Source organism: Muntiacus reevesi, chromosome 12 (genome assembly GCF_963930625.1).
Source record: "Muntiacus reevesi chromosome 12, mMunRee1.1, whole genome shotgun sequence".
Taxonomy (NCBI): domain Eukaryota; kingdom Metazoa; phylum Chordata; class Mammalia; order Artiodactyla; family Cervidae; genus Muntiacus; species Muntiacus reevesi.
In genome coordinates this window covers 46,826,493-46,847,803 of record NC_089260.1, presented here as the reverse complement: position 1 = coordinate 46,847,803, position 21,311 = coordinate 46,826,493, and the positions used below count along the sequence as shown (strand labels likewise).

At 38.7% G+C, this 21,311-nt stretch overlaps 1 protein-coding gene across 4 annotated transcripts in view; it reads left to right on the top strand.

Annotated features, from left to right (window-relative positions):
* PREX2 (phosphatidylinositol-3,4,5-trisphosphate dependent Rac exchange factor 2) overlaps positions 1–21,311 on the top strand; it is a 303,314-nt gene that overhangs the window by 140,341 nt on the left and 141,662 nt on the right. For all 4 annotated transcript variants that reach the window (XM_065902847.1, XM_065902846.1, XM_065902845.1 and 1 more), the window contains 6 exons: positions 1,797–1,945; positions 6,914–6,999; positions 13,090–13,226; positions 16,585–16,702; positions 18,366–18,550; positions 20,921–21,082. In XM_065902847.1, coding sequence (XP_065758919.1) covers positions 1,797–1,945; positions 6,914–6,999; positions 13,090–13,226; positions 16,585–16,702; positions 18,366–18,550; positions 20,921–21,082 — 837 coding nt within the window. The remainder of the gene's footprint in view (positions 1–1,796; positions 1,946–6,913; positions 7,000–13,089; positions 13,227–16,584; positions 16,703–18,365; positions 18,551–20,920; positions 21,083–21,311) is intronic.

Below are 21,311 nucleotides of genomic sequence, written 5' to 3'. Positions count from 1 at the left end.
GTGTGTGAATCATAATCCTATCATTTTTGGTTATCTTATTTAAATATAATTTCCATCAGTAAAGCACATGCTTTGGTTGATTTTCTCATTGGGTTAATGCTGATTAATGTACCCTCACCAGACTTTTAAACAGAGGAATCTCCCAATCATTCATCCATTCACTCGTTCAGGAATATGTATTTAGTACCTGTTATGTGATTGGCAGCATTCTAGGCTCTGGGAATACAGCAGTGAAGGAAATAGACAAAATTCTTTACCCTCATGGAACATGTGTTGTATTGTTCTGTCCCAAGTATATTGAGTTTAAAGTGTTCCTACCTCTGTCTACCTTGTATAATGCTTAATCCTCAAGCAAATGTCTCTCAATATATAAATTTTGAATAAGGAATGTGAGAATGAGTAAAGCATGGCTCTTAACTGTGAACCTATTTAAAGTCAGTAGCAAGCGGTCACTCATTCTAGCCGCTGATGCCCAAGGTCTCTGCTTTTGTCAGCCTCCTGAAAGGCAAAGCTTTATGTTGTTGTATAGTCACTCAGTCCTGTCCTACTCTTTGCAACCCCACTGACTGTAGCCCACCCAGGCTCCTCCGTTCATGGGATTTTCCAGGCAAGAATACTGAAGCAGGGTGCCAATTCCTTCTCCAGGGGATCTTCCTGACCCAGGGGTCAAACCTGAGTCTTTTGGGTCTCCTGCATTGGTAGATGAGTTCTTTCTGCCAAGCCACCTGGGCAGCCCACTGAAAGCTTTATGTATAACGTATTAATGTCAGAGAAAATAAATCTGCTCAGGTCATACCCTGTTAGTGGGCCTGGCCAACAGATAACTATTTTTGTTAATTTTCTATAATGAGGAAATGTTTTCCCCATTTTTAGATGATGTTCTTGGAGCCCAGGTTCACCTGAATCTGCCACCAATAAAATGCCCTCTGCCAGGTTTTCACCCTTTAGCTAGTAACCAGCATGTGTTATAGGTTATAGGCAGTGTGCATGTGTGTGTGAGTGCTCAGTCGTTCTGACTCTTTGTGAACCCAGGGACTGTAGCCTGTCACGCTCCTCTGTCCTTGGGATTTCCCAGGCAAAAATACTGGAGTGGGTTGCCATTTCTTCCTCCAGGGTATCTTCCTGACCCGGGTATCCAGCCTGAGTCTCCTGAGTCCCTTGCATTGGCAGGCGGATTCTTTACCTCTGAGCCACCCCATTTTTTCCCTTTTAGGCAGTAGGGTTAATAAAGAAGATTGACCTGGTTGGCATGGAGAGATAATGTCTTCCTTGTCATCCTTCCAGCCTCTTGTGATCCATGCCTTGGATTTCTTCCTTGGATTCCAGGCATTTCTCTCTCCTGCTCTGCAGACACCCATGCTTTATCAGGCTAGAGATGCATATTTGGTTGTCATGCATGTCTGTACAGAGGTTGTAACTTTCTGAGTTAATTGGATATAGATGGAAAACACAGGCAAAACAATTAACCTGGGGTTTGACTATAGTTAAAAGGATGAAATAAGAAGTACTATGAAAGATAACAGAAAAAAAGGGTCACGAGTGAAGTACAGTGTTAAGTCCTAGAAGGAGGGAGAATTTCAGTAGAGACGGGTGATCCAATGAAAAACTAAGTCAAAGAGAGTAACTGCGTTCTCTCTTCCACAGTTCTGTATTGTGACATTGTATAAAAACATTGCAGATGTGTTAAAATATCAGAAATCACTAAGTTCTAGACCTTTTCAGATTCTAAGTCTGTGAAAAAGTAGATTTCTTATTAAAATAAATGTTTTTTTTTTATTTTGCTATTTCTCTCCTAGATGGCTGGCATGGAAGTTGGGAAAAAGATTTTTGCGATTAACGGTGACCTAGTTTTTATGAGACCTTTCAATGAAGTGGATTGCTTCCTGAAATCATGCTTAAATAGCAGAAAACCTCTAAGAGTTCTTGTGAGCACAAAGCCAAGGGAGTAAGTTGTATAGTTTGTACAGTGTTTAAAAACATTAGACATTTGTGAGTAAAATAGAAAAGTTAGCAAAATTGGTGTCTGAAATTAAGCATCTCACTGCTTGCATATTTGAACCTCACCAACATCACTGATACTGGTCTTAGATGATGGAAAAGTTATGTTGCTTATGATGGTTAAGCTACTTTATGTCGCTACTTAAAGCAGGTTAATTTCAGCAGAAATAATATTTTCCTTTTGTTACCCCAATTTTTCTTGTTTGGGTTGGGTTGGGCTTGATTATGAGTAAGGAAAACTAGTAGGACACTTGGTAATGGAAACTTCATTCCCTCATGCTCCGCTCCAAGGATTTCAGGGACTGCCAACTGATGAGACACCCTGTGTTGATACACACAACTTGTTGTTTGTCAGTTGCTCATGTAGTCAGTTGTTCGTGTCTGACTCCTGTCTACCGTATGGACTGTAGCCCACCAGGCTCCCCTGTCCTTCAAAAACTCCTGGTGCAGAATCTTTTCCAATGAGTCAGCTCTTCATGTCAGGTCCACAAGGGGATACACATAATTACATCTTTATAAAATGGGAGCATGATTAATGATCTGGGGGCTTTTTGAAAAAAAAATTAATAAAATTATGGATATACTTGGGAAACATTGGCTTTTGGTCTGTAAATCATCGATGATCTAGTGTCCCTGAATCAGATTTCCATGACTTGTTGAACCAATTAATTTATCAAGAGAATGCATATAAAGTACTTAGCATAATGTCTTAATGTACTATGATTATATCTGTATTACTCTTTAAAATTGAATTATATTATTTTTCTATAGTAATAAGCAACTTCATTGATTTTAAGATAAATGAAGGTTACCACCTCAGCAGCAAAAAGGTTTATTTTAACTACTTATGAAGATATTCTAAGTATATATGGTATAGTGTCTTCCCTACCTTGATATGTATTTTAAGCAATAGCTGAGTCCATAATTTATCTTAGGAGTTGAAGTGCAGTGTAATGGGCTCAATTCTGCAGTGTCATCCAGGCAGAGGCTCTGGCTTCTACCCATGGCTTACCAGGAGGTCTGAAGGAGTGAGCACTGCATGACTCATCAAAGTTAGTAATTTAGGAAGACTTTGAGACTGAGGGCAGCAGATATCCATAATAATGTCTTTTCTCTAAGCCTAAGTAAGATCTTTTGTTGTCTTTGTGACTGTGACCGGCTCTTTTAGCCCACCAAGCTCCTCTGTCCATGGGATTTCCCAGACAAGAATATTGGAGTAGATTGCCATTTCCTTCTCCAGGGGTCTTCCTGAACCAGGTGTCAAACCCAGGTCTCCTGCGTTGGCATGCAAATTCTTTACCACTGAGCCACCACGGAAGCCCAATTATGATCTTCCCTTTTATTCAGTCCTAAGATGAAGCTTACCTAGTTGCCTATCTCTGGATTTCAGTTCTGTCCCTCAGTTGTGTCCGACTCTTTGCAACCCCATGGACTGTAGCACGCCAGGCTTCCGTGTTCATCACCACCCCCAGAGCTTGCTTAAACTTAAGTTCATGGAGTCAGTGATGCCATCCAACCATCTCATCCTCTGTCATCTCCTTCTGCCTTCAGTCTTTCCCAGCATCAGGGTCTTTTTCAAAGAGAAAAGGATGAGGCAGTAAGATTCCGGAGCAATTATTAGTAAACTAAAGGCCCTCACCATGGTTCCTCGCTCTCTGATTTAACCTTGTAAATACTTTTCACTGATCATAGACATTTCAATTCAGAGAACTGGGAAGTCATCCACTTTAATACTGAATAGAAAGAGTCAAATCCTCAGTCTTAGAATTAGTTGCTAGATGAGCAGGGTTGAACCTGGATCTTCTGACTCTTCCTTCCATGTTTGCTGCACCGTATCTGAAATCCTGGATTTCTGGTCCACATTTAAGACTCTCTTTCACCACTTGCTTGTTAATTGTGTTGTTTCAGTATCCTTATCCATAAAAAAATGGGGATGGTAAGAGTGTTACAGAGTTGCTAAGAACTTAAATAAATCTAGGTTTGTAAAGAACCTAGTCATGTGTTCAGCACATAGTGTGTCCTCCAGTGATGTTATGTGTGATGCTTATCTGTTCTTTTATTTCATTTTTTCCCACTACTTCTTTATTACGTGAAAAGTAAGTTTCACATTGTATTTCAAGACTGTTTTGAGAATTGTTGTTGTTCAGTCGCTAAGTTATGTCCAACTCTTTGCGACCCCATGGACTTCAGCACACCAGGCTTCCCTGTCCTTCACTATATCCTGGACTTGGCTCAAACTCATGTCTGTTGAGTCAGTGATACTATATGGAATACTCAAGTTTTTCCTTTTTATTTTTAATTTGTCTGAAATATTGTAACCTTTCCTTTATGCCCTTATTCTAACATATGATTCCTGTCAATCATTCTCATATTTTCTTACTTATAGTAAGAAAATATATATGTATAGTGTATACATATACTCACTTATATTTCCACTTATAATTTATGTAGTAAAAGGGCAAAAAATGAGAGGCAAATACAGTAGAATTTTTCTTTTGACCCCATCTGTATTTTACACATTGATTATATCAAGGAATTTTTCAAAAGGCTTTGTGGCAGATAATTTAGTGCACTCATTTTCTACAGGAAATGAGCATTCCTCTTGTATAAATGTAATTCTTCATTTAATAGTATAGTGGTCCCAGCAGGGAAACATATTTTCCAAAGGTCATTTTATGAAGAGAGTTACAGTGTTATGAACAAAATGCATCTCACAGTGTTCCGTACAAATTTTGTTAAAAATGTAATAATCTTGAAGATTAGAGCAAAGTCAATCTCGAATAGCAACATAAGGATAGACTTTATTCAGTAAGAGTTTTGAGAGTCCATTATGAATTTTTTACAGTCCAAAAGCAGCAATAATTCACCATGGCCAGAAAGTTATTTCAGTGTGAGTTATTTCAATGTTATATTTCAGTGTGAGTCCTAAGTCATTTCAGTCATGTCTAACTCTTTGTGACCCTATGAACTGTAGCCCGAGAGTCTCCTCTGTCCATGGGACTCTCCAGGCAAGAATACTGGAGTGGGTTGCCATTTCCTTCTCCAGGGGATCTTCCTGACCCAGGGATCAAACCCGCATTCCTTATGTCTGTTGCAGTGCCAGGTGGGTTCTTTACCGCGAGTGCCACCTGGAAAGCCCATTTCAGCAAAAGTGAACTCTCATTCAAGAACTGTCATTCTCTCATTCATAGAGAAGCATGAGCTCCCTCTACTTTTTATTTCATGCTCAGAAGATGTGTTTATTCCCTTTTCTTTTCCTTAGTCAATCTTCCATCTTCCAGTGTACCTTTGACAGACCCTAGTAGCAAGTTGTTGTAAAGGAAGCAGATATGGCCTTATATATCAAAGTGTTTAATTAAGGATAAAGGATAAATTCGTTCCGTAAGCTCAGTGCCACCAATATACAGATCACTTCATAGTGTGTAACCTAATTTATAATAACATTTTCAGGGCTTCCCTGGTGGCTCAGATGATAAAGAATCTGCCTGCAACTCGGGAGACCTGGATTTGATTCCTGGGTCAGGAAATCCCCTGGAGAAGGGAATGGCTACCCACTCCAATATTCTTGCCTGGAGAATTCCATGGACAAAGGAGTCTTTAAATTCTATAATAACACTTTCAGGCTTCCCTAAAACAGATAGTTTGCATTTCTATCACGGATTGCCAGAATGCCTGCCAGGGTTATATTTGAAATTACAGGGCCAGCCTCTGCCTTCAAGTCTAAGTGCAGTGTGTAGCTTACTTAAGTTTTCTAGATGCAGCATTGCTCATACAGCTCCCCCAGCTTTTTCATAAACAGCAAGTAAGTGCTGCTCTACCTAACTTCAGGCTCTGTCTCATATTCCCCTTGAAATGCTGCCAGCTTTTATTTCATGATTAATTCATCATCTTTTGGAAAACACTTTTGTTTCTTGGGCATCAAGTGCCATCCATCAACATTTATTACATGGTATTCATTTGTCTTTGCTCTCTCTCTGGCAATTTATTTAGACTCATTTTTGTTGTTATGATGTTGTGTCTTATCTCGAGTTCTCTGCTTTTCATTGTTGCTCTCCGATTTCTACCTTTCTTCTTTGGAGTAGCTTGTTTATTACTGCCAGTTTATTACTCCCTCCTTGGTTTGCCATGACGGCTTACTCAAGATCTCCATCCCTTCTTCATTTCCATGTGGGTTCATTAAAAAAATATGGCTTTTCTTGTTCAGATTTACCTTTTGATGTGTTATCCTTTTAAAATTCCACTGAATGAACACTAAAGTTAATCATATTCTTAAATAAATGATTTTGATACCATGTTTGACAGGTCTGTTCTTTAAAACCAGCTCTTTGTTGTTGCTCTTTGCTGACGTTCCCAACAGGTAGAAATGGATGAACCTTGTGTTTCTTTTATGTTAATTTTAAAAGTGAGATTTCGCAGAGTGCACCAAAGGCTTTGTCAGAGTACACTATGGAGAGATGCTTCCATTGTACTAAGTACTCGCGCAGTTCAGACCATGAGACAGGGCAGTTGACCAAAGGTTTCTCTTTTCACCTTCACTGACACCCTGCAAAGTAATTTTAACATCATCATCTTTCTGCGGAAACTGGCTCAGTTAAGCAGTTCATCCAAGTTAACCAAGTATTAAGGGACTAAATCAAGATTCAGAGGAAGGTTGGTGTGACCAGAGCCTGTTCTTGGTCAGGATATTCTACGCAATGACTGTGTTCGGTGGAAGAACTTGGGTGCCTGCTCTGGGTCCCTTGGAGGTACACCCACCATGCTTGTCCTGCCCAGTCTCTTTCACACATTAGACCCCAGATATGTATTTATTGAAGGATTGAATTTTATTCAGTCCATAATATCTGTGTGGACAGCTATCGTTTTAACCAGTTGTGGCATTTTAAAGTCGTCTTACCTTACTTTTGATTGACTTTAGGACAGTGAAGATCCCAGATTCAGCGGAAGGACTTGGCTTCCAGATCCGAGGATATGGCCCGTCGGTGGTGCATGCAGTAGGAAGAGGTGAGAAAGCCGTCCTGTGTGGTATCCAACTGGCCAGCAGGTTTGAATGGTCCTTACTGAACAAAAATGTGTCTAATCATGTTGCTATGCATATTCTCAATGTTTGCTGAATTAGCTCAATGGTAGTGGCTCAGTTGGTCAGGAATCTGCCTGCAATGCAGGAGACTCTGGTTCAATCCCTGGGTCAGGAAGATCCCCTGGAGAAGGAAGTGGCAACCCACTCCAGTGTTCTTGCCTGAGAAATCCCAGGGACAGAGAACCCTGACAGGCTACAATAGATGGGGTCGCAAGAGTCAGGCACAATTTAGTGACTAAACCACCTCCACCCATATACTCTTATTAAAAAAATAAAAAACTCCAAATTGTAAGACAAATTTATCATTGTTAAAAAGTCATAAGAGAATGATTCCTGTCAATCTCACTTTTCTCCATGTTTCAGTGTAATCAAAGGATGTAATGATTTTAAGGTGGTCTGTTTTTCTCTGACAGCAAATTTCTCTGACAGTATTTCTGTCAGCAATTCTAAGATGTGAGTTTGGGTTTAAGAATTATCTGTGTGGTTTATGTAGTGTCTGCTGCTATATGATTAGTTCAAGTGTTCTCATAAAACCATGTGTTTTATAAACCATCCAATGCATTTTAAATTAAATAATTTAGGGGACCCAGAACTTAATGTTTATATTTTATTCTCTTTCTGTTTGACAGGCAAATCAGCCTTTGATATCTCTTGTTAACATATGCACTTTTAAATTTTATACTAACACTGTTAAAGAAATAACTGTTAGATCCCACATTACTAACCACAGTAAATAAATTGCTGCTGTAGCAAGAAAGATTGCAATAAGTGATGTGTTTATCTTAACAAGAGATATACATGCTTTTCATTACTAAGATATGTGAATTGTAAAGCATCTCAACATGATCATCCCAACAATAGACTGGGAAATTTTGAGAGGACATTGCTATCAGAGTCAAATTTATCAAGAACATACTAGTTAGACCTCTATTAGAGTCTGTAAAATTGCTTTCATTTGTGTATCTGTGATAAAAATTAACCTTACTTCAAAAACTTCTTTTCACTCAGAGTTTTAAAACACATAGATTAATAGATATTTCAGATATTTCCAGTTACTCATTAAAATTATAAAACAGATGTTAAGATTCATTGCATAGCGAAAGGGATGTTTGATGTGACAAGTATTTCCTTCGTTTTCACTAGACCAAAAAGGAGCCAGTCACTTTATTAGTACTATGAAATAACTGAAAACCGGAGTGAATCAAGTTTTTTCTTTCCTTGTCTTTTAAGGAGCAAGGTTGTATTTTGGGAACTTAGTCATAGGGTTAAGACCAATTCTGGTTACTATGCCTTTTGCTTCTAAAGAAGAAAACAAAGAATTGCTCATGTGCTTTTCCTTTCGAGTGAATATGAAATAAGATAATAGCCTGTGGTTTCCTTTTGCACTGTAATCTTGCCATGAAAAAATAAACTTCTTTCCCATTTTTCTTCTTCAGCCCTTTCCCATGGTCGCACACTAGAGCATATCAATGACTGAACTTCTACCTGTGGAATCTACAATTCCAGTATGCCAGTTTCTGGCGCTACAGTCTTCTCTCTCTCTTTTTTTTTTTTTTTGGTCTCTCATCACTTTGATATTCTCAGGTTGTTTTAAAATTAAGTTGGTTTGTAAGTTAACTGTAGTTCAATAAAAGACGGTAAGCAAAATTTGATAGGGTCGTCCAAGCTTTGGATACTTCTCCTTTTCCGCTGGTGAATTACATCCCTCAGAGAACCACTTCCTTCCTGAGCCAGCTTTATCCCCATGGTGGGTCATGGCCATCACTTGTCTGCATCATTAGCGTCTTCTCATCCCTGTCTCTCAGGTGCATCCAGGGTCCTCTTGGCCTTATCCCTCAGGTGCATCCAGACCACCTCGTTTTGGCCTCAGATAAACCTAATTACAGCCTTTGTGCTTTCTTTTGAGCAGCTGAGAAAGAATTGTCATGGATATGGAATTAGTGTCATCCCAAAGCACTGTCTAGTCTTTTACTGAGCCCCTGTTACTACTCAGCAGTCTGTTTTCATGTCTGATCAGTTTTCTCCTCATCATTGCCTCCTGTCTCCCAGGTAGGAAGTCTTCCAAGTCCAATATCTTGGCTATTTGACCATCATCTGTTTTTCTCCTACTCTAGAGGAACAGGTCTTCCATTTTCTTCTCTGGAGTTCAATGTTAATATCTCTATAAAGATTCTGGAGCCTGTCCCTTCAGATACTGCCTCTGCAGTATTACACTGTCAGATAGTCCCTTTCCAAAATTTATAGCCTCTCTCTTCACTGAATTACTATAGTAGAGACTATAAAAATAGCCTTGGACTTCCCAGGTGGTGCGTGTGGTAAAGAACCCGCCTGCCAATGCAGGAGACTTAAGAGATGCCAGTTCGATCCATCGGTGGGGAAGATCCTCTGGAGAAGAAAAGAGCAACCCACTCCAGTATTCTTGCCTGGAGAATCCCATGGACAGAGGAGCCTGGAGGGTGATAGTCCATGGGATCGCAAAGAGTCGGACACAACTGAAGCAACTTAGCATATACAGCACACATAAAAGTGGTCAGTTTTTTCCTCATTGAAATAAACAAAGAAACAAAGCTATCTTGAATTCAACAGCAAACTCAAAACTTTCCTTCTTCCTTGTTTTCCCCTCTAGATCCTTGACACCCAAAATTTGGTCCACAGACCGATAGCATTGGCATCACTTGGGAGATGGTTAGAAATGCAGAATCTCAAGCCTCATCCAATACTTACTGAATCAGAATCTGCATTTCAACAAGACCCCCCTCCCAGGTGATTGGCATGCATTCAAAGATTGAGACCCTCAGCTCCAGAATACTGCTCTCAGGATTTTAATTTTTTTCATGACCAAACTTTCTGAAATGCTGGTCTGTATTTTGGCTGGATCTTCCTCACATCCTACTTGAATTTCAGCTCAGTGCTATAGCTCCTCCCACTTCCTACCCATGTCTTCAAGAGTAGCCCATGTCTTATAAGAATAATCATGGACTTAACTGAGAAATGCAATGGATATTGAGAGTTCCTGTCTTAACTGAATTTTCTGTTGCGTTTGTTTAAACTGACTAGTGTTGTTGGGGTGAAACATTCATATTTTGATTTCTGAGATGGTGCTTTTCAGATTTTTCTCCTATCCCTTCTCTGCCAACTCTTCATCTATTGACCCCTTAACTGTTGGCACCCTCTTCTCTGCCTTCCATGCTTTCTACATAAACAATTGTATTGATCCTCTTTGTTGGGGATTTCTGAATCTCTTTGCACAGATCCCTTGAATTCTATAGCCAAGATCTAAATGTTTATTATACATCAATTCCCCTTTGGCACCTTAAAATCCAGTATTTTCCCCAGTTGAACTTTTCATCTCTTCTCTGAAGTTGCTTTACCTCCGGGTGTTCTCTCTTTATTTAATTAACTCCATCTACTCAGTCACTGAGTCCAGTGGCACAGGAATGATCCTGGCTACTCTCACATCTCCATCAATTCCATCATCAAACATCAAATACTTGATCTCATTCTCCCCTTCATAACTAATGCTACCTTAATTTCAACCTGGGGATTTGCAGTAAGTAGATGCTTACTGTGATTATGATTTTTGACTTGAACTCCAATGATCCAACCTGTTTCAGTGGGTGGGGAGGGATCATGTCACTTCTCTGCTTAAAATTCTTAAATGTTTTTCCTCTTGTGTGTATAATAATGTTCACTTCACAAGTTTCAAAACCTGCCTCTGCTTTGTCCTCCTGTATTTTTCACTCACTTTCATTCAAGACTGACACCAATTGCTCCTTTGGTCCCAAATGTCCAGGTTATTTCTTGATTCAGTACCTCTTTTTGGGCTGTTCTTTCTTTTCTTCTAGTTTTTTTTTTTTTTTTTTAAATATTGGAGTATAGTTGATTTAAAATGTTGTGTTAACTTCAGGTGTATAGCAAAGTGAGTCAGATATGCATATACATATATTTACTCTTTTTTTGATTCTTTTCCCATATAATCCATTACAAAGTATTGAGTAGAGTTCCCTGTGCTATGCATTAGTAAGTCCTTTTAGTTATCTATTCTATATATAATAATGAGTATATGTCAGTCCCATTTTCCCAATTTATCCTTCCCCTTTTCTCACCTCCTGCTAACCATAAGTTTGTTTTCTACGTCTGTCACTCTATTTCTGTTTTGTAGATAAGTTCATTTGTACAACATGTTTAATATTTAACACGTTTAATAATTCCTTCATGGGAGAACTTGCTTGCAAAGGAAGGTTCTTCTAACATGCTTATGATAGTTTTTACAGTCACTGATATTAATTACATATATTGCATTTAGCAATGGTGCTTTGTAAATGTTGATTTGTTCAGAATATCAAATAGTATTGATTGGCAGGTCCTGAAAATCTTAACTCAGCGGTTAGAATATGCCACTGTATCTGTGCAAATAAATGGTGGACAGTTGATGTTTTCTGGTTAATTTTTTTCTCCACAAATTCTCTGGTTCCTGACTCTCTGTATATATCCTAAACTCATTTTCTTAGCAAATCCAGTTCACTCCTGGTTGCTATTGACTTGATTTTTTTTTAAAGAATTTCTTTTAATTGTCATTTTAAAAAGTTGAAAGTGAAGACTATTTTAATATTTAGAGATTTTGTAGACTAAATGAAGGTAAAAAGGCCAGTGCTTCTGGTTTTCTCATTTTGCCTTTATATTTGCATGTATAGAGCATTAGATTGATTAAGCATCTGAAAAGGGAAGTAACTGATTAGCATGATAAAGATCTCTTTATAATATACCTTTAAACGAATTCTTAGATGGGATGGGAAGATATTCTCTTCAACACAGTTTGAATGGCCAAATAAATAGAGAATGTTTGAGAAGGCATTGTCATCAGAGCCAAATTCATCAAGAACTCTTCTGTCCATGGAATTCTCCAGGCAAGAATACTGGAGTGGGTAACTGTTCCCTTCTCCAGGGAATCTTCCCAACCCAGGGACTGAACCCAGCCCTCCCATATTGCATGCAGATTCTTTACCATCTGAACCACCAGGGAAGCCCATGAACATACTAGCTCAGTTCAGTTCAGTTCATTTGCTCAGTCGTGTCCAACTCTTTGCGACCCCATGAATTGCAATACGCCAGGCCTCCCTGTCCATCACCAACTCCCGGAGTTTACTCAAACTCATGCCCATTGAGTCAGTGATGCCATCCAGCCATCTCATCCTCTGTCCCTTCTCCTCCTGCCCCCAATCCCTCCCAACATCAGCGTTTTTTCCAGTGAGTCAACTCTTTGCATGAGGTGGCCAAAGTACTGGAGTTTCAGCTTCAGCATCAGTCCTTCCAATGAACACCCAGGACTGATCTCCTTTAGGATGGACTGGTTGGATCTCCTTGCAGTCCAAGGGACTCTCAAGAGTCTTCTCCAACACCACAGTTCAAAAGCATCAGTTCTTCGGTGCTCAGCTTTCTTCATAGTCCAACTCTCACATCCATACATGACCACTGGAAAAACCATAGCCTTGACTAGATGGACCTTTGTTGGCAAAGTAATGTCTCTGCTTTTTAATATGCTATCCAGGTTGGTCATAACTTATCTTTATTATATTTTAAAACTATGATGGACCTGTGGACACGGGGTGGGTGGGAAGTGGAGGGTAGGACACAGTGGGAGAGTAGCATTGGCATATATACCATGTGCATAGATAGGTAGTAGGAAGCTGCTGGATAGCATAGGGAGCTCAGCTCAGTAGTCTGTGATGACCTAGGGGGGTAGAAAAAGGGATGGGATGGGAGGGAGGTTCAAGAGGGAGGGGAGATATATATATATATATATATATATAAATACACACACACATCCATATAGCTGATTCGTTTTGCTGCACAGCAAAAACTAACACAAAATTATAAAACAGTTATACTCTAATTTTAAAACTTGGCTATATGGAACTTAAAAAAAATAAAATTGCTTCCCTAAGTTACATGAGATGGCAATGAATCACATTCCTACAATTAGTTTTTGGCAATTTTCTCATTTGTATTTAAAGGAACTGTGGCTGCAGCTGCTGGTCTTCACCCTGGACAGTGTATCATCAAAGTCAATGGAATCAACGTCAGCAAAGAGACACACGCCAGCGTTATCGCCCATGTCACGGCCTGCAGGAAGTACCGGAGACCAACGAAGGTAAGTACCCTCGGCTGGTGCATGTAATGGCGGACTCGCTCAGAAGGCCCTGGGGATGGCATGGGATGATGCCAGAACTGTCCATAGTTTCCACCGCCGGGTTCACTTTTAAGCGCAGCATTGTCAGTCTCTTAATGCTTCTTTGATGCACGTAATTAGTTATCGATTCTGCTTAAGTGGCCACATTTTGCTGCTGTAGTATTATCACCAGTTTAAGCAGTGCCCTGGGCTATTTTCATTTTCCTTGTGATGAGTTTTCAAATAGTTAAGTGTTTATCCAACTGAAATCTAAAGACCTGAACTGTTTTCTTGACAGTTGCTTTAGAATCTGTAATGGTCAGCATGTATCTTTGTTGGTATATATGAATTATAAATGCTTACACTGTTTATTAAAAAAACCTCTATGAGAAAGAATTATAGGTTATAATTTATAGAGTCCATGATTGACTGTTGGATATGTTTTATTTAGGTAACTGAATTTAGCTTGTAAAAGAAAATACCACAATGTGCTTGCCATTACTTAAAATTTTAAGCATTGTCCTCTGATTCAAACTTTACATGCCATACAAAAATAAAGGTAGAATCCTATTTGGTAAGCAAAACTTAGTATCTCATGAGATACAAATGAGTATTGGGTTATAAAAAGAAAATTCTCTCAAGTTAATTGAGTGCAAAGGAATTCTGGAGGAGAGGCATTCTGTTTTTTTCTGTCATGCACCTAAAATACTCCTTTTTTTTGATTTGGGAATATGATTTTGTATCCAAAATGGAAAGCTGAATGACTACTTTCTCTTGGGCCAGGACTGACATCCTGCAAAATACGGAGCCTTCAAGAAAATAGCTGATCAATTTTGCTTACTAATAAGGTCAAACGAGCATAGCAAATTGGAATCCACATGCAGATGCATAGGTTACTTGGATTAACAGTAGTTTAATAAATATTTATTGAACTATATTAGTGAATGAAGTTTTAAAAAGATACTGAAATGATCAGATCTTTCCCCTTATGCCAGAATTTGAAGAAGTAGTTAAATTGAGTTCCGTTTCTTTTCATTTCCTTTATCTTCCTTGTTGGAGAGGTGTTGACCAGTGAAATAATTAAGAAAAGGAACAAACAAAGAAATACACCAGGCAAATAGCACACTCTAGCAGGTATCCACTGCTGCAAAACAGACTGTTCCAAACTTTGTGACTTGGAACAACAGTGATTAATTATTTCTCTTGCTTCTCCGGGTTGACTGGGTGTTGGTTCCTTGAGGGCTTCATTCTGCTGGGGACTGACTGGTGCTGGGGTCCCCTCCTGAAGATTTCTCACTCCAGAGCCACTCCACCTGGCCCTCCTTTCCAGTTCTGAGCAGAATTCTCCTTTCTGCATAGTGTCTAGGTTTCAAGAGGGAATATTCCAAGTGATGATCTCTATATCATGCTTGGTACTAGCCCTTTGAAAAGTCAGATCACATGACCAAGCCCAGGGTCAGAAGGAGCTACACAAAGGTTTGGATTCTGGGGGATTGGTTCCTTGAAGGCCACAACCAGTTACTGAAGTTTATTTGCATGATTAAGCGTTAGCTAGCATTTTAATGATGTGGTATTGGTGCTCAGTTGCTCAGTTGCGTCTGACTCTTGGCAATGCCATGGACTGTAGCCCACCAGGTTTCTCTATCTATGGAATTTTCCAGGCAAGAATACTGGAGTGGCTTGCGCTTTCCTTCTCCAAGGGATCTTCCTGATCCAGGGATTGAGCCCTCATCTCTTGCATCGCCTGCATTGGCAGGTGGATTCTTTACCACTGCGCCACCTGGGAAGCCTTTTAATGATGTGTGAAAGTGAAGTCTCTCAGTCGTGTCCGACTTTTCGAAGCCCCATGGACTGTAGCCTACCAGCTCTTCCATCCATGGGATTTTATAGGCTAGAGTACTGGAGCAGGTTGCCATTCCCTTCTCCAGGGGATCTTCCCAACCCAGGGATCGAACCCGGGTCTTCCACATTGCAGGCTTTACCATCTGACCCACCAGGGAAGCCCTTAATTATGTGTAAGTGAAATGAAAGTCTCTCAGTCATGTCTGATTCTTTGCAGCCCCAGGGACTATATAGTCCCTGAAATTCTCCAGGCCTGAATACTGGAGTGGGTAGCCTTTCCCTTCTCCAGGTGATCTTCCCAACCCAGGGATCGAACCGAGGTCCCTGTGTTGCAGGTAGATTCTTTACCAGCTGAGCCCCAAGGGAAGCCCAAGAATACTGGATTGGGTAGCCTATTCCTTCTCTAGTGGATTTTCCTGACCCAGGAATTGAACCAAGGTCCCTGCGTTGCAGGCAGATTCTTTACCAACTGAGCTATCAAGGAAGCCTTTAATAATGTATAACACTACAATAATTAAACACAATTGTGAAGATGAATAATACAAATTATATCACACTTCAGTCGTGCAACTCATCTTATCATCCTAACCTAGGAAAACTACAAACATTAAAGTAATGCAACCCTGAAAACATTTACTTGGTAGCCATTTCCTCTTTCTCATTTATCTAAATAAGATGGGGAACTGCTACTTAAATTAAAATATAGGATCTTTTATGACATAGAAGGATTAAAAGGTAGTTATATCAGTTGGGAACCCCATGAGTTGAAAGATATTCTTCCAGTTTTCTTATTGGTTTGATTCACAAAAAACATTAAGTGTATTTGAAACATGTGTGACTGTTAAGAGAGCTTTCTAGGGACTTCCCTGGTAGTCCAGTGGTTGCAACTTCGTCTTCCATTGCAGGGGGTGCAGGTTCGATCCCTGGTGAGGGAACTAAGATCCCACATGCCTCATAGCCAAAAACTAAAACATAAAACAAAACTAAAACATAAAACAAAAACTAAAACATAAAACAGAATTTGTTACAGATTCTGTAACAAATTCAATGAAGACTTTAAAATTGGTCTACATAAAAAAACCTTTTTTTAAAGAAGGACATTTAAATCATCTGTACAATTACAGATGACTGCTTCTTCAGAAAAGTGTCCATCTACCATTTATTTTGTTTACAAATGTGATTTATAGTCATTATAAGATACGCTTGAGTCCTTTGAGTAAGACATTTGGGGAAATACAACTTATTTAAAAACCTGTCTTTGGAAGAAAAAATTCTCAAGCTTAAAAAGGTTAGTTTGTTTAAAAAAAATATTAATTGCTATTGACTTCCTATCAGTTTTGGACATTGACTTTCCTTCTCTTTCAAATTTTATTGTACTTAAACTAGAAGGGTGAATAAGATTGTCACCTCTTCTTCTGAAGCACATTTATGAAATGGATATGCATTTTAGGAAACACTGATATTAAATACCTCTGAGATTTCTTTCCTTCATTTCCAGCAAGATTCCATACAATGGGTTTATAATAGTGTTGAGAGCGCTCAGGAAGACCTTCAGAAGTCCAACTCCAAACCGCCAGGAGATGAAGCAGGGGATTCCTTTGACTGTAAAGTGGAAGGTGGGTTTCTTCTCCTCTTGGGCTTATAGGATTCTTTGTCAATGTGCCATTGCCGAGTCCCAATTATTAAAAACTTTATGTGTTCAGGTTACTACTTTAGTCATCGTCTCAAATAGGCATCACATCAAATCCCTAAGTCATAACTGCTTGTGGCTAACATGGAATAGCTACAACACTTTCTTAGGCACTTTGTTAGATATTTTACATGGATTACCTCATCAGCTCATCAGAAATGAAGCTCTATTTTGTTGTTCAGTCACTCAATCATGTCCGACTCTTTTCTACCCCATGGGACTGCAGCACACCAGACTCCCCTGTCCTTCATCATCTCCCGGAGTTTGCTCAAACTCATGTCCATTGAGTCAGTGATGCCATCCAACCACCTCATTATCTGTTACCCGCTTCTCCTCCTGCCCTCAGTCTTTCCCAGCATCAGAGTCTTTCCAGTGAGTCGGCTCTTTGCATCATCTGGTCAAAGTATTGGAGCTTCAGCTTTAGCATCAGTCCTTCCAATGAATATTCAGGGTTGATTTCTTTTAGGATTGACTGGTTTGATCTCCTTGCAGTCCAAGGGACTCTCAGAAGTCTTCTCCAAAACCACAGTTCAAAAGCATCAAAATTATCATCTAACTTTATGGAAAAGAAATTGAGGTCCCTGGAGGTTAATGAATGTGCCCAAGCTAGTAAGTGGTAGAATGAGGATTCAAACCCTGGCTATAATGTGTTTCCTTGTTTTGAGTTTAAATGTTGTGTCAACCTTCCCACTCCAATGTGGTTCACAAACCATGAGCACCTGCATCACGTAAGTAAGATGGAGATACAGAGGCTCAGCGCCGCCCTCGATCTACTGGGTGAGAATCTCAGTTTTAGCAAGATAATATCTGCATGTACAATAAAATTTGAGAAGCCCTAGTTTGGAAAGTTCACAGTTCCTTTGAAATTGCGTTTTTTTCTGCTCTTGCCTATTTTATCTTTACTGGTCCTGTTTTTATTCTAGGGATTAATTGTTTTAAATAAACTAGTACTGTATTTTTACTTAGTATTTTCTGTTAGATTCCTCAGCAGTTTCTTACTTGAGACTACATTTTGTTTCTTTCACTAGCTGACTGATTGTTGGCCAAAAACCTGTAGGAATATATTCAGGATGGAAATCTTATTACAGTCAACAGTGATACATTTTCTCAATGAGTTAGCCTCAGAAGATGCTGTTTGGGAAAATTCAGGCACTCTATGCTGAAAAAATAATTATTGCATCTCCTTTCTGCTTCACTATGATTTTCTGTATTTTTTCTGCTTTGAGAAAATATTCATCCAGTGTTTGAGGCAGTTTTAGGAACCCTTACTTGAAGTTATGCATGATTTTAATGAAAAAATTATATATTTCATGTTGATACAAATATAAGTAGGCATGCGTATGATCCACAGATCAAAACTGGGTGTGCAAAGATAAAAATAGTCATATTAGAATGGTAAGGTTTGGATCGGTCAATCTTGTATTTTTTTTCAATGTTCTTTTTAAAAATGTTAGCTAGGTACTTCATTTAGCACATCAGATTTAGTCACTTTTTAAAAATTCTAAAAATTATTCAGAGAGACTCAGATTATTTGAAGAGACTAAGAAACCCTTCCTGAATTTGCTGAATTAAAGTCGTCTTTCTTCCAGAGGTAATTGACAAGTTCAGCACCATGGCGATCATGGACGGGAAGAAGGAGCACGTGAGTCTGACGGTGGACAACGTCCACCTGGAGTATGGTGTCGTATATGAATATGACAGCACTGCTGGGATCAAGTGCAACGTGGTGGAGAAGATGATCGAGCCCAAGGGCTTCTTCAGCCTCACTGCCAAGGTACGCGCGGTCCTGTCAGAGGAAGACACTGTGTTCTCAGCGAGACAGCTGAAGTCCTCACCCACCCCCACTCTAAAAAATGAAATAGCTGTGATGCTTCAGCTGTCTGCTCACTCAGGTTCTCTTTCTTGTTCTTTTTTCCCTCATTACTCAACTGTGTATAGTCGTTTTTTTTTTTTTTTAATTGACCTCTTTTGGAGCACAGTGTTATGTTAGATGGGCTGCTTGCCCAGGCAAGCATTAGTTGATTTGGCAAAGGTTCTCTGGATTTAGTAAGTTTGCTACGTCTGTGAATTCAGTATCGTGAAAATGTTTCAGATGGTTTTCATGACAGATGGTGTTTTCCTAAATGTACATAGTCCTCTGAAGAATATTTGAAATCGTAAAATGCATTCAAATTCTGTAAGGCTCATGTTTATTTCATACAGTTTCTCGAAGCTTAGACTAGTTTATGAATAGATCTTCAGATATGTATATAATTCTTAGTTATGAAGGGTCTTATCCTTAGTCCTTAAAGCAAGACAGGGAGGGAGGAAGAGGATCTTCATTGAGATGGATAAAACACATGCTAAGTAAGAGGTCACCCTGTGTTTGCTTTTTGCGATCCTTTCACAAGGTAAATTGGTCAGACTCCTATTGCGCCCTCTGCAAGTCAGAACTTTGGTGTTCCATCCACTTTTACATCACCCTGGGAGGATTCAGGTACAACAAGAAATATGTGTCTTCACCACCTTTATTTCTTCATTTCAGTTCATGCTTCAAATGTGTATAGTTGAGATAGATCTAGTAATAATAACAGGTATTTTTTATAATTTTGTGGAAGAAAATAATAGAAAAATCAAAATTCACTATTTCAAAAATAATTATTTTATGTTTTTGTTTTATGTTCTGAAAGTCAATTTCTTTTTTCTTTTGTTTTTTTAAATTTAATTGGAGGGTAATTGCTTTACAATATGAAAGTCAACTTCTTAAAAATATCCCATCATTATTATGACATTGTACCACTATATATATCTATTGGTAGAGAATCTATAGTTTCAAAATTCAACCCATTCCCAACTATTAATATATTATACTACTAAGAAGATCTATAGAGAGTTTGGGACCAGTTTATTGTAATTATTTTACTTCATTTTCTAATTTTTTTTTTGAAATTTACAAAATTACATGGATTATTTTATATATGACAACTGTACAACTTAATACTGTATGTATTTCTATTTTACACATGAAGAAAGTCAAAGAAATTAAGAAATTTAACCAAGATCACACTGCTAATGATAAAGTGAACTCTGATTTCTAGACTAGTGATTAAACCAAAAACTTACACTCCATATTCTGCAAGACAGGGAAATGGAGGTGGTGAGGGAACTCAAATAAACATAGCATCTATACATTGTCTATCTCACACTATATTATAAAAATCTCATGCAAAGCTGTAATCAGTCATTGTGATCTTTGAAAAATCATAAATGCTACATATACATACGTACGTGCTAAGTTGCTTCAGTCGTGTCCAACTCTTTGTGGCCCTGTGGATCATAGCCCACCAGGCTCCTCTGTCCATGGAATTCTCTAGGCAAGGATACTGGAGTGAGTTGCCATTCCCTTCTCCAGGGGATCTTTCCAACCCAGGGATTGAACCTGCATCTGTTATGTCTCCTGCATTGGTAGGCAGGTTCTTTACCACTAGCACCACCTGGGAAGCCCACATATAAATAATACACATAATTAATTCTCTGTTCATTGGAAATTCTCAGTGATTCATGATGTACACACACGCATGCTGCCTTATAATCAATTCAGATAGCCAAAAGATTTACTAATTAAGCATATCATATGAATGGTTTTGTCTGCTGCTTTTATCAGATAGAGTTCAGACACTGGAAGCAACATTGTTTTTTAACTTTGGCAAGAGAAAGTCTCATTTATTCCATCCTTCTTCAAACATTTGTTGTTATAAATGCACTCTCTGTACCAGGCTGTCAGTAGCAAGAAAGGATATGGTTTTCCTTAGTTTTTGTTGTTCTACTACCAAGTTGAGAAAAAAAAAATGTTCTGAATAACTCTGACTAAAATATGGGCAGTGTGTTCCCACATCAGAGTGTACTGATTTATTCAGCAGGGCGTCTTTGAAGTCCCCTCACCTCCCTCAGGCAGCCTTTTATAGCCAGCAGAAGGGAAAACAGGAGATGCCAGACACACAAGTCCATCACTTCACTGCCAGGGTTTATTGAACACAGAAATCCCAGGCAGCTAAAAGAAGCAGAATGGGGAAAAACACCCTATGTTGTGGAATTGTGCACATTTTATTTGGCTGATTTTGAAGCTTTTATTTTCTTGTTCTGTTTTGTGTGTATGTGTCTACAGATTCTTGAAGCCCTGGCTAAAAGTGATGATCATTTTGTACAAAACTGCACCAGCCTTAGCTCTTTGAATGAAGTGGTTCCTACTGACCTTCAAAGTAAATTCAGTGCCATTTGTAGTGAAAAAATTGAGCGTATATGTCAGAGAATATCCAGTTATAAAAAGGTAAAGTAAAGGTGCTATGTATTTTACGCATGATTATTATTTAAATTATTATTGTAATGTCAAATTTAATTCAGTGTCTGATTTTTTATTCTTTATTTATGTACCAGTTTATTGAAATAATGATAAGATTTATATAGCATTTTAGAGTTTTTCAAATGCCTTTATATCCTTTATTTCATTTGATCTTTGTAAGCTAAGTCATTATCTCATATTTTCCAATGTAATAACC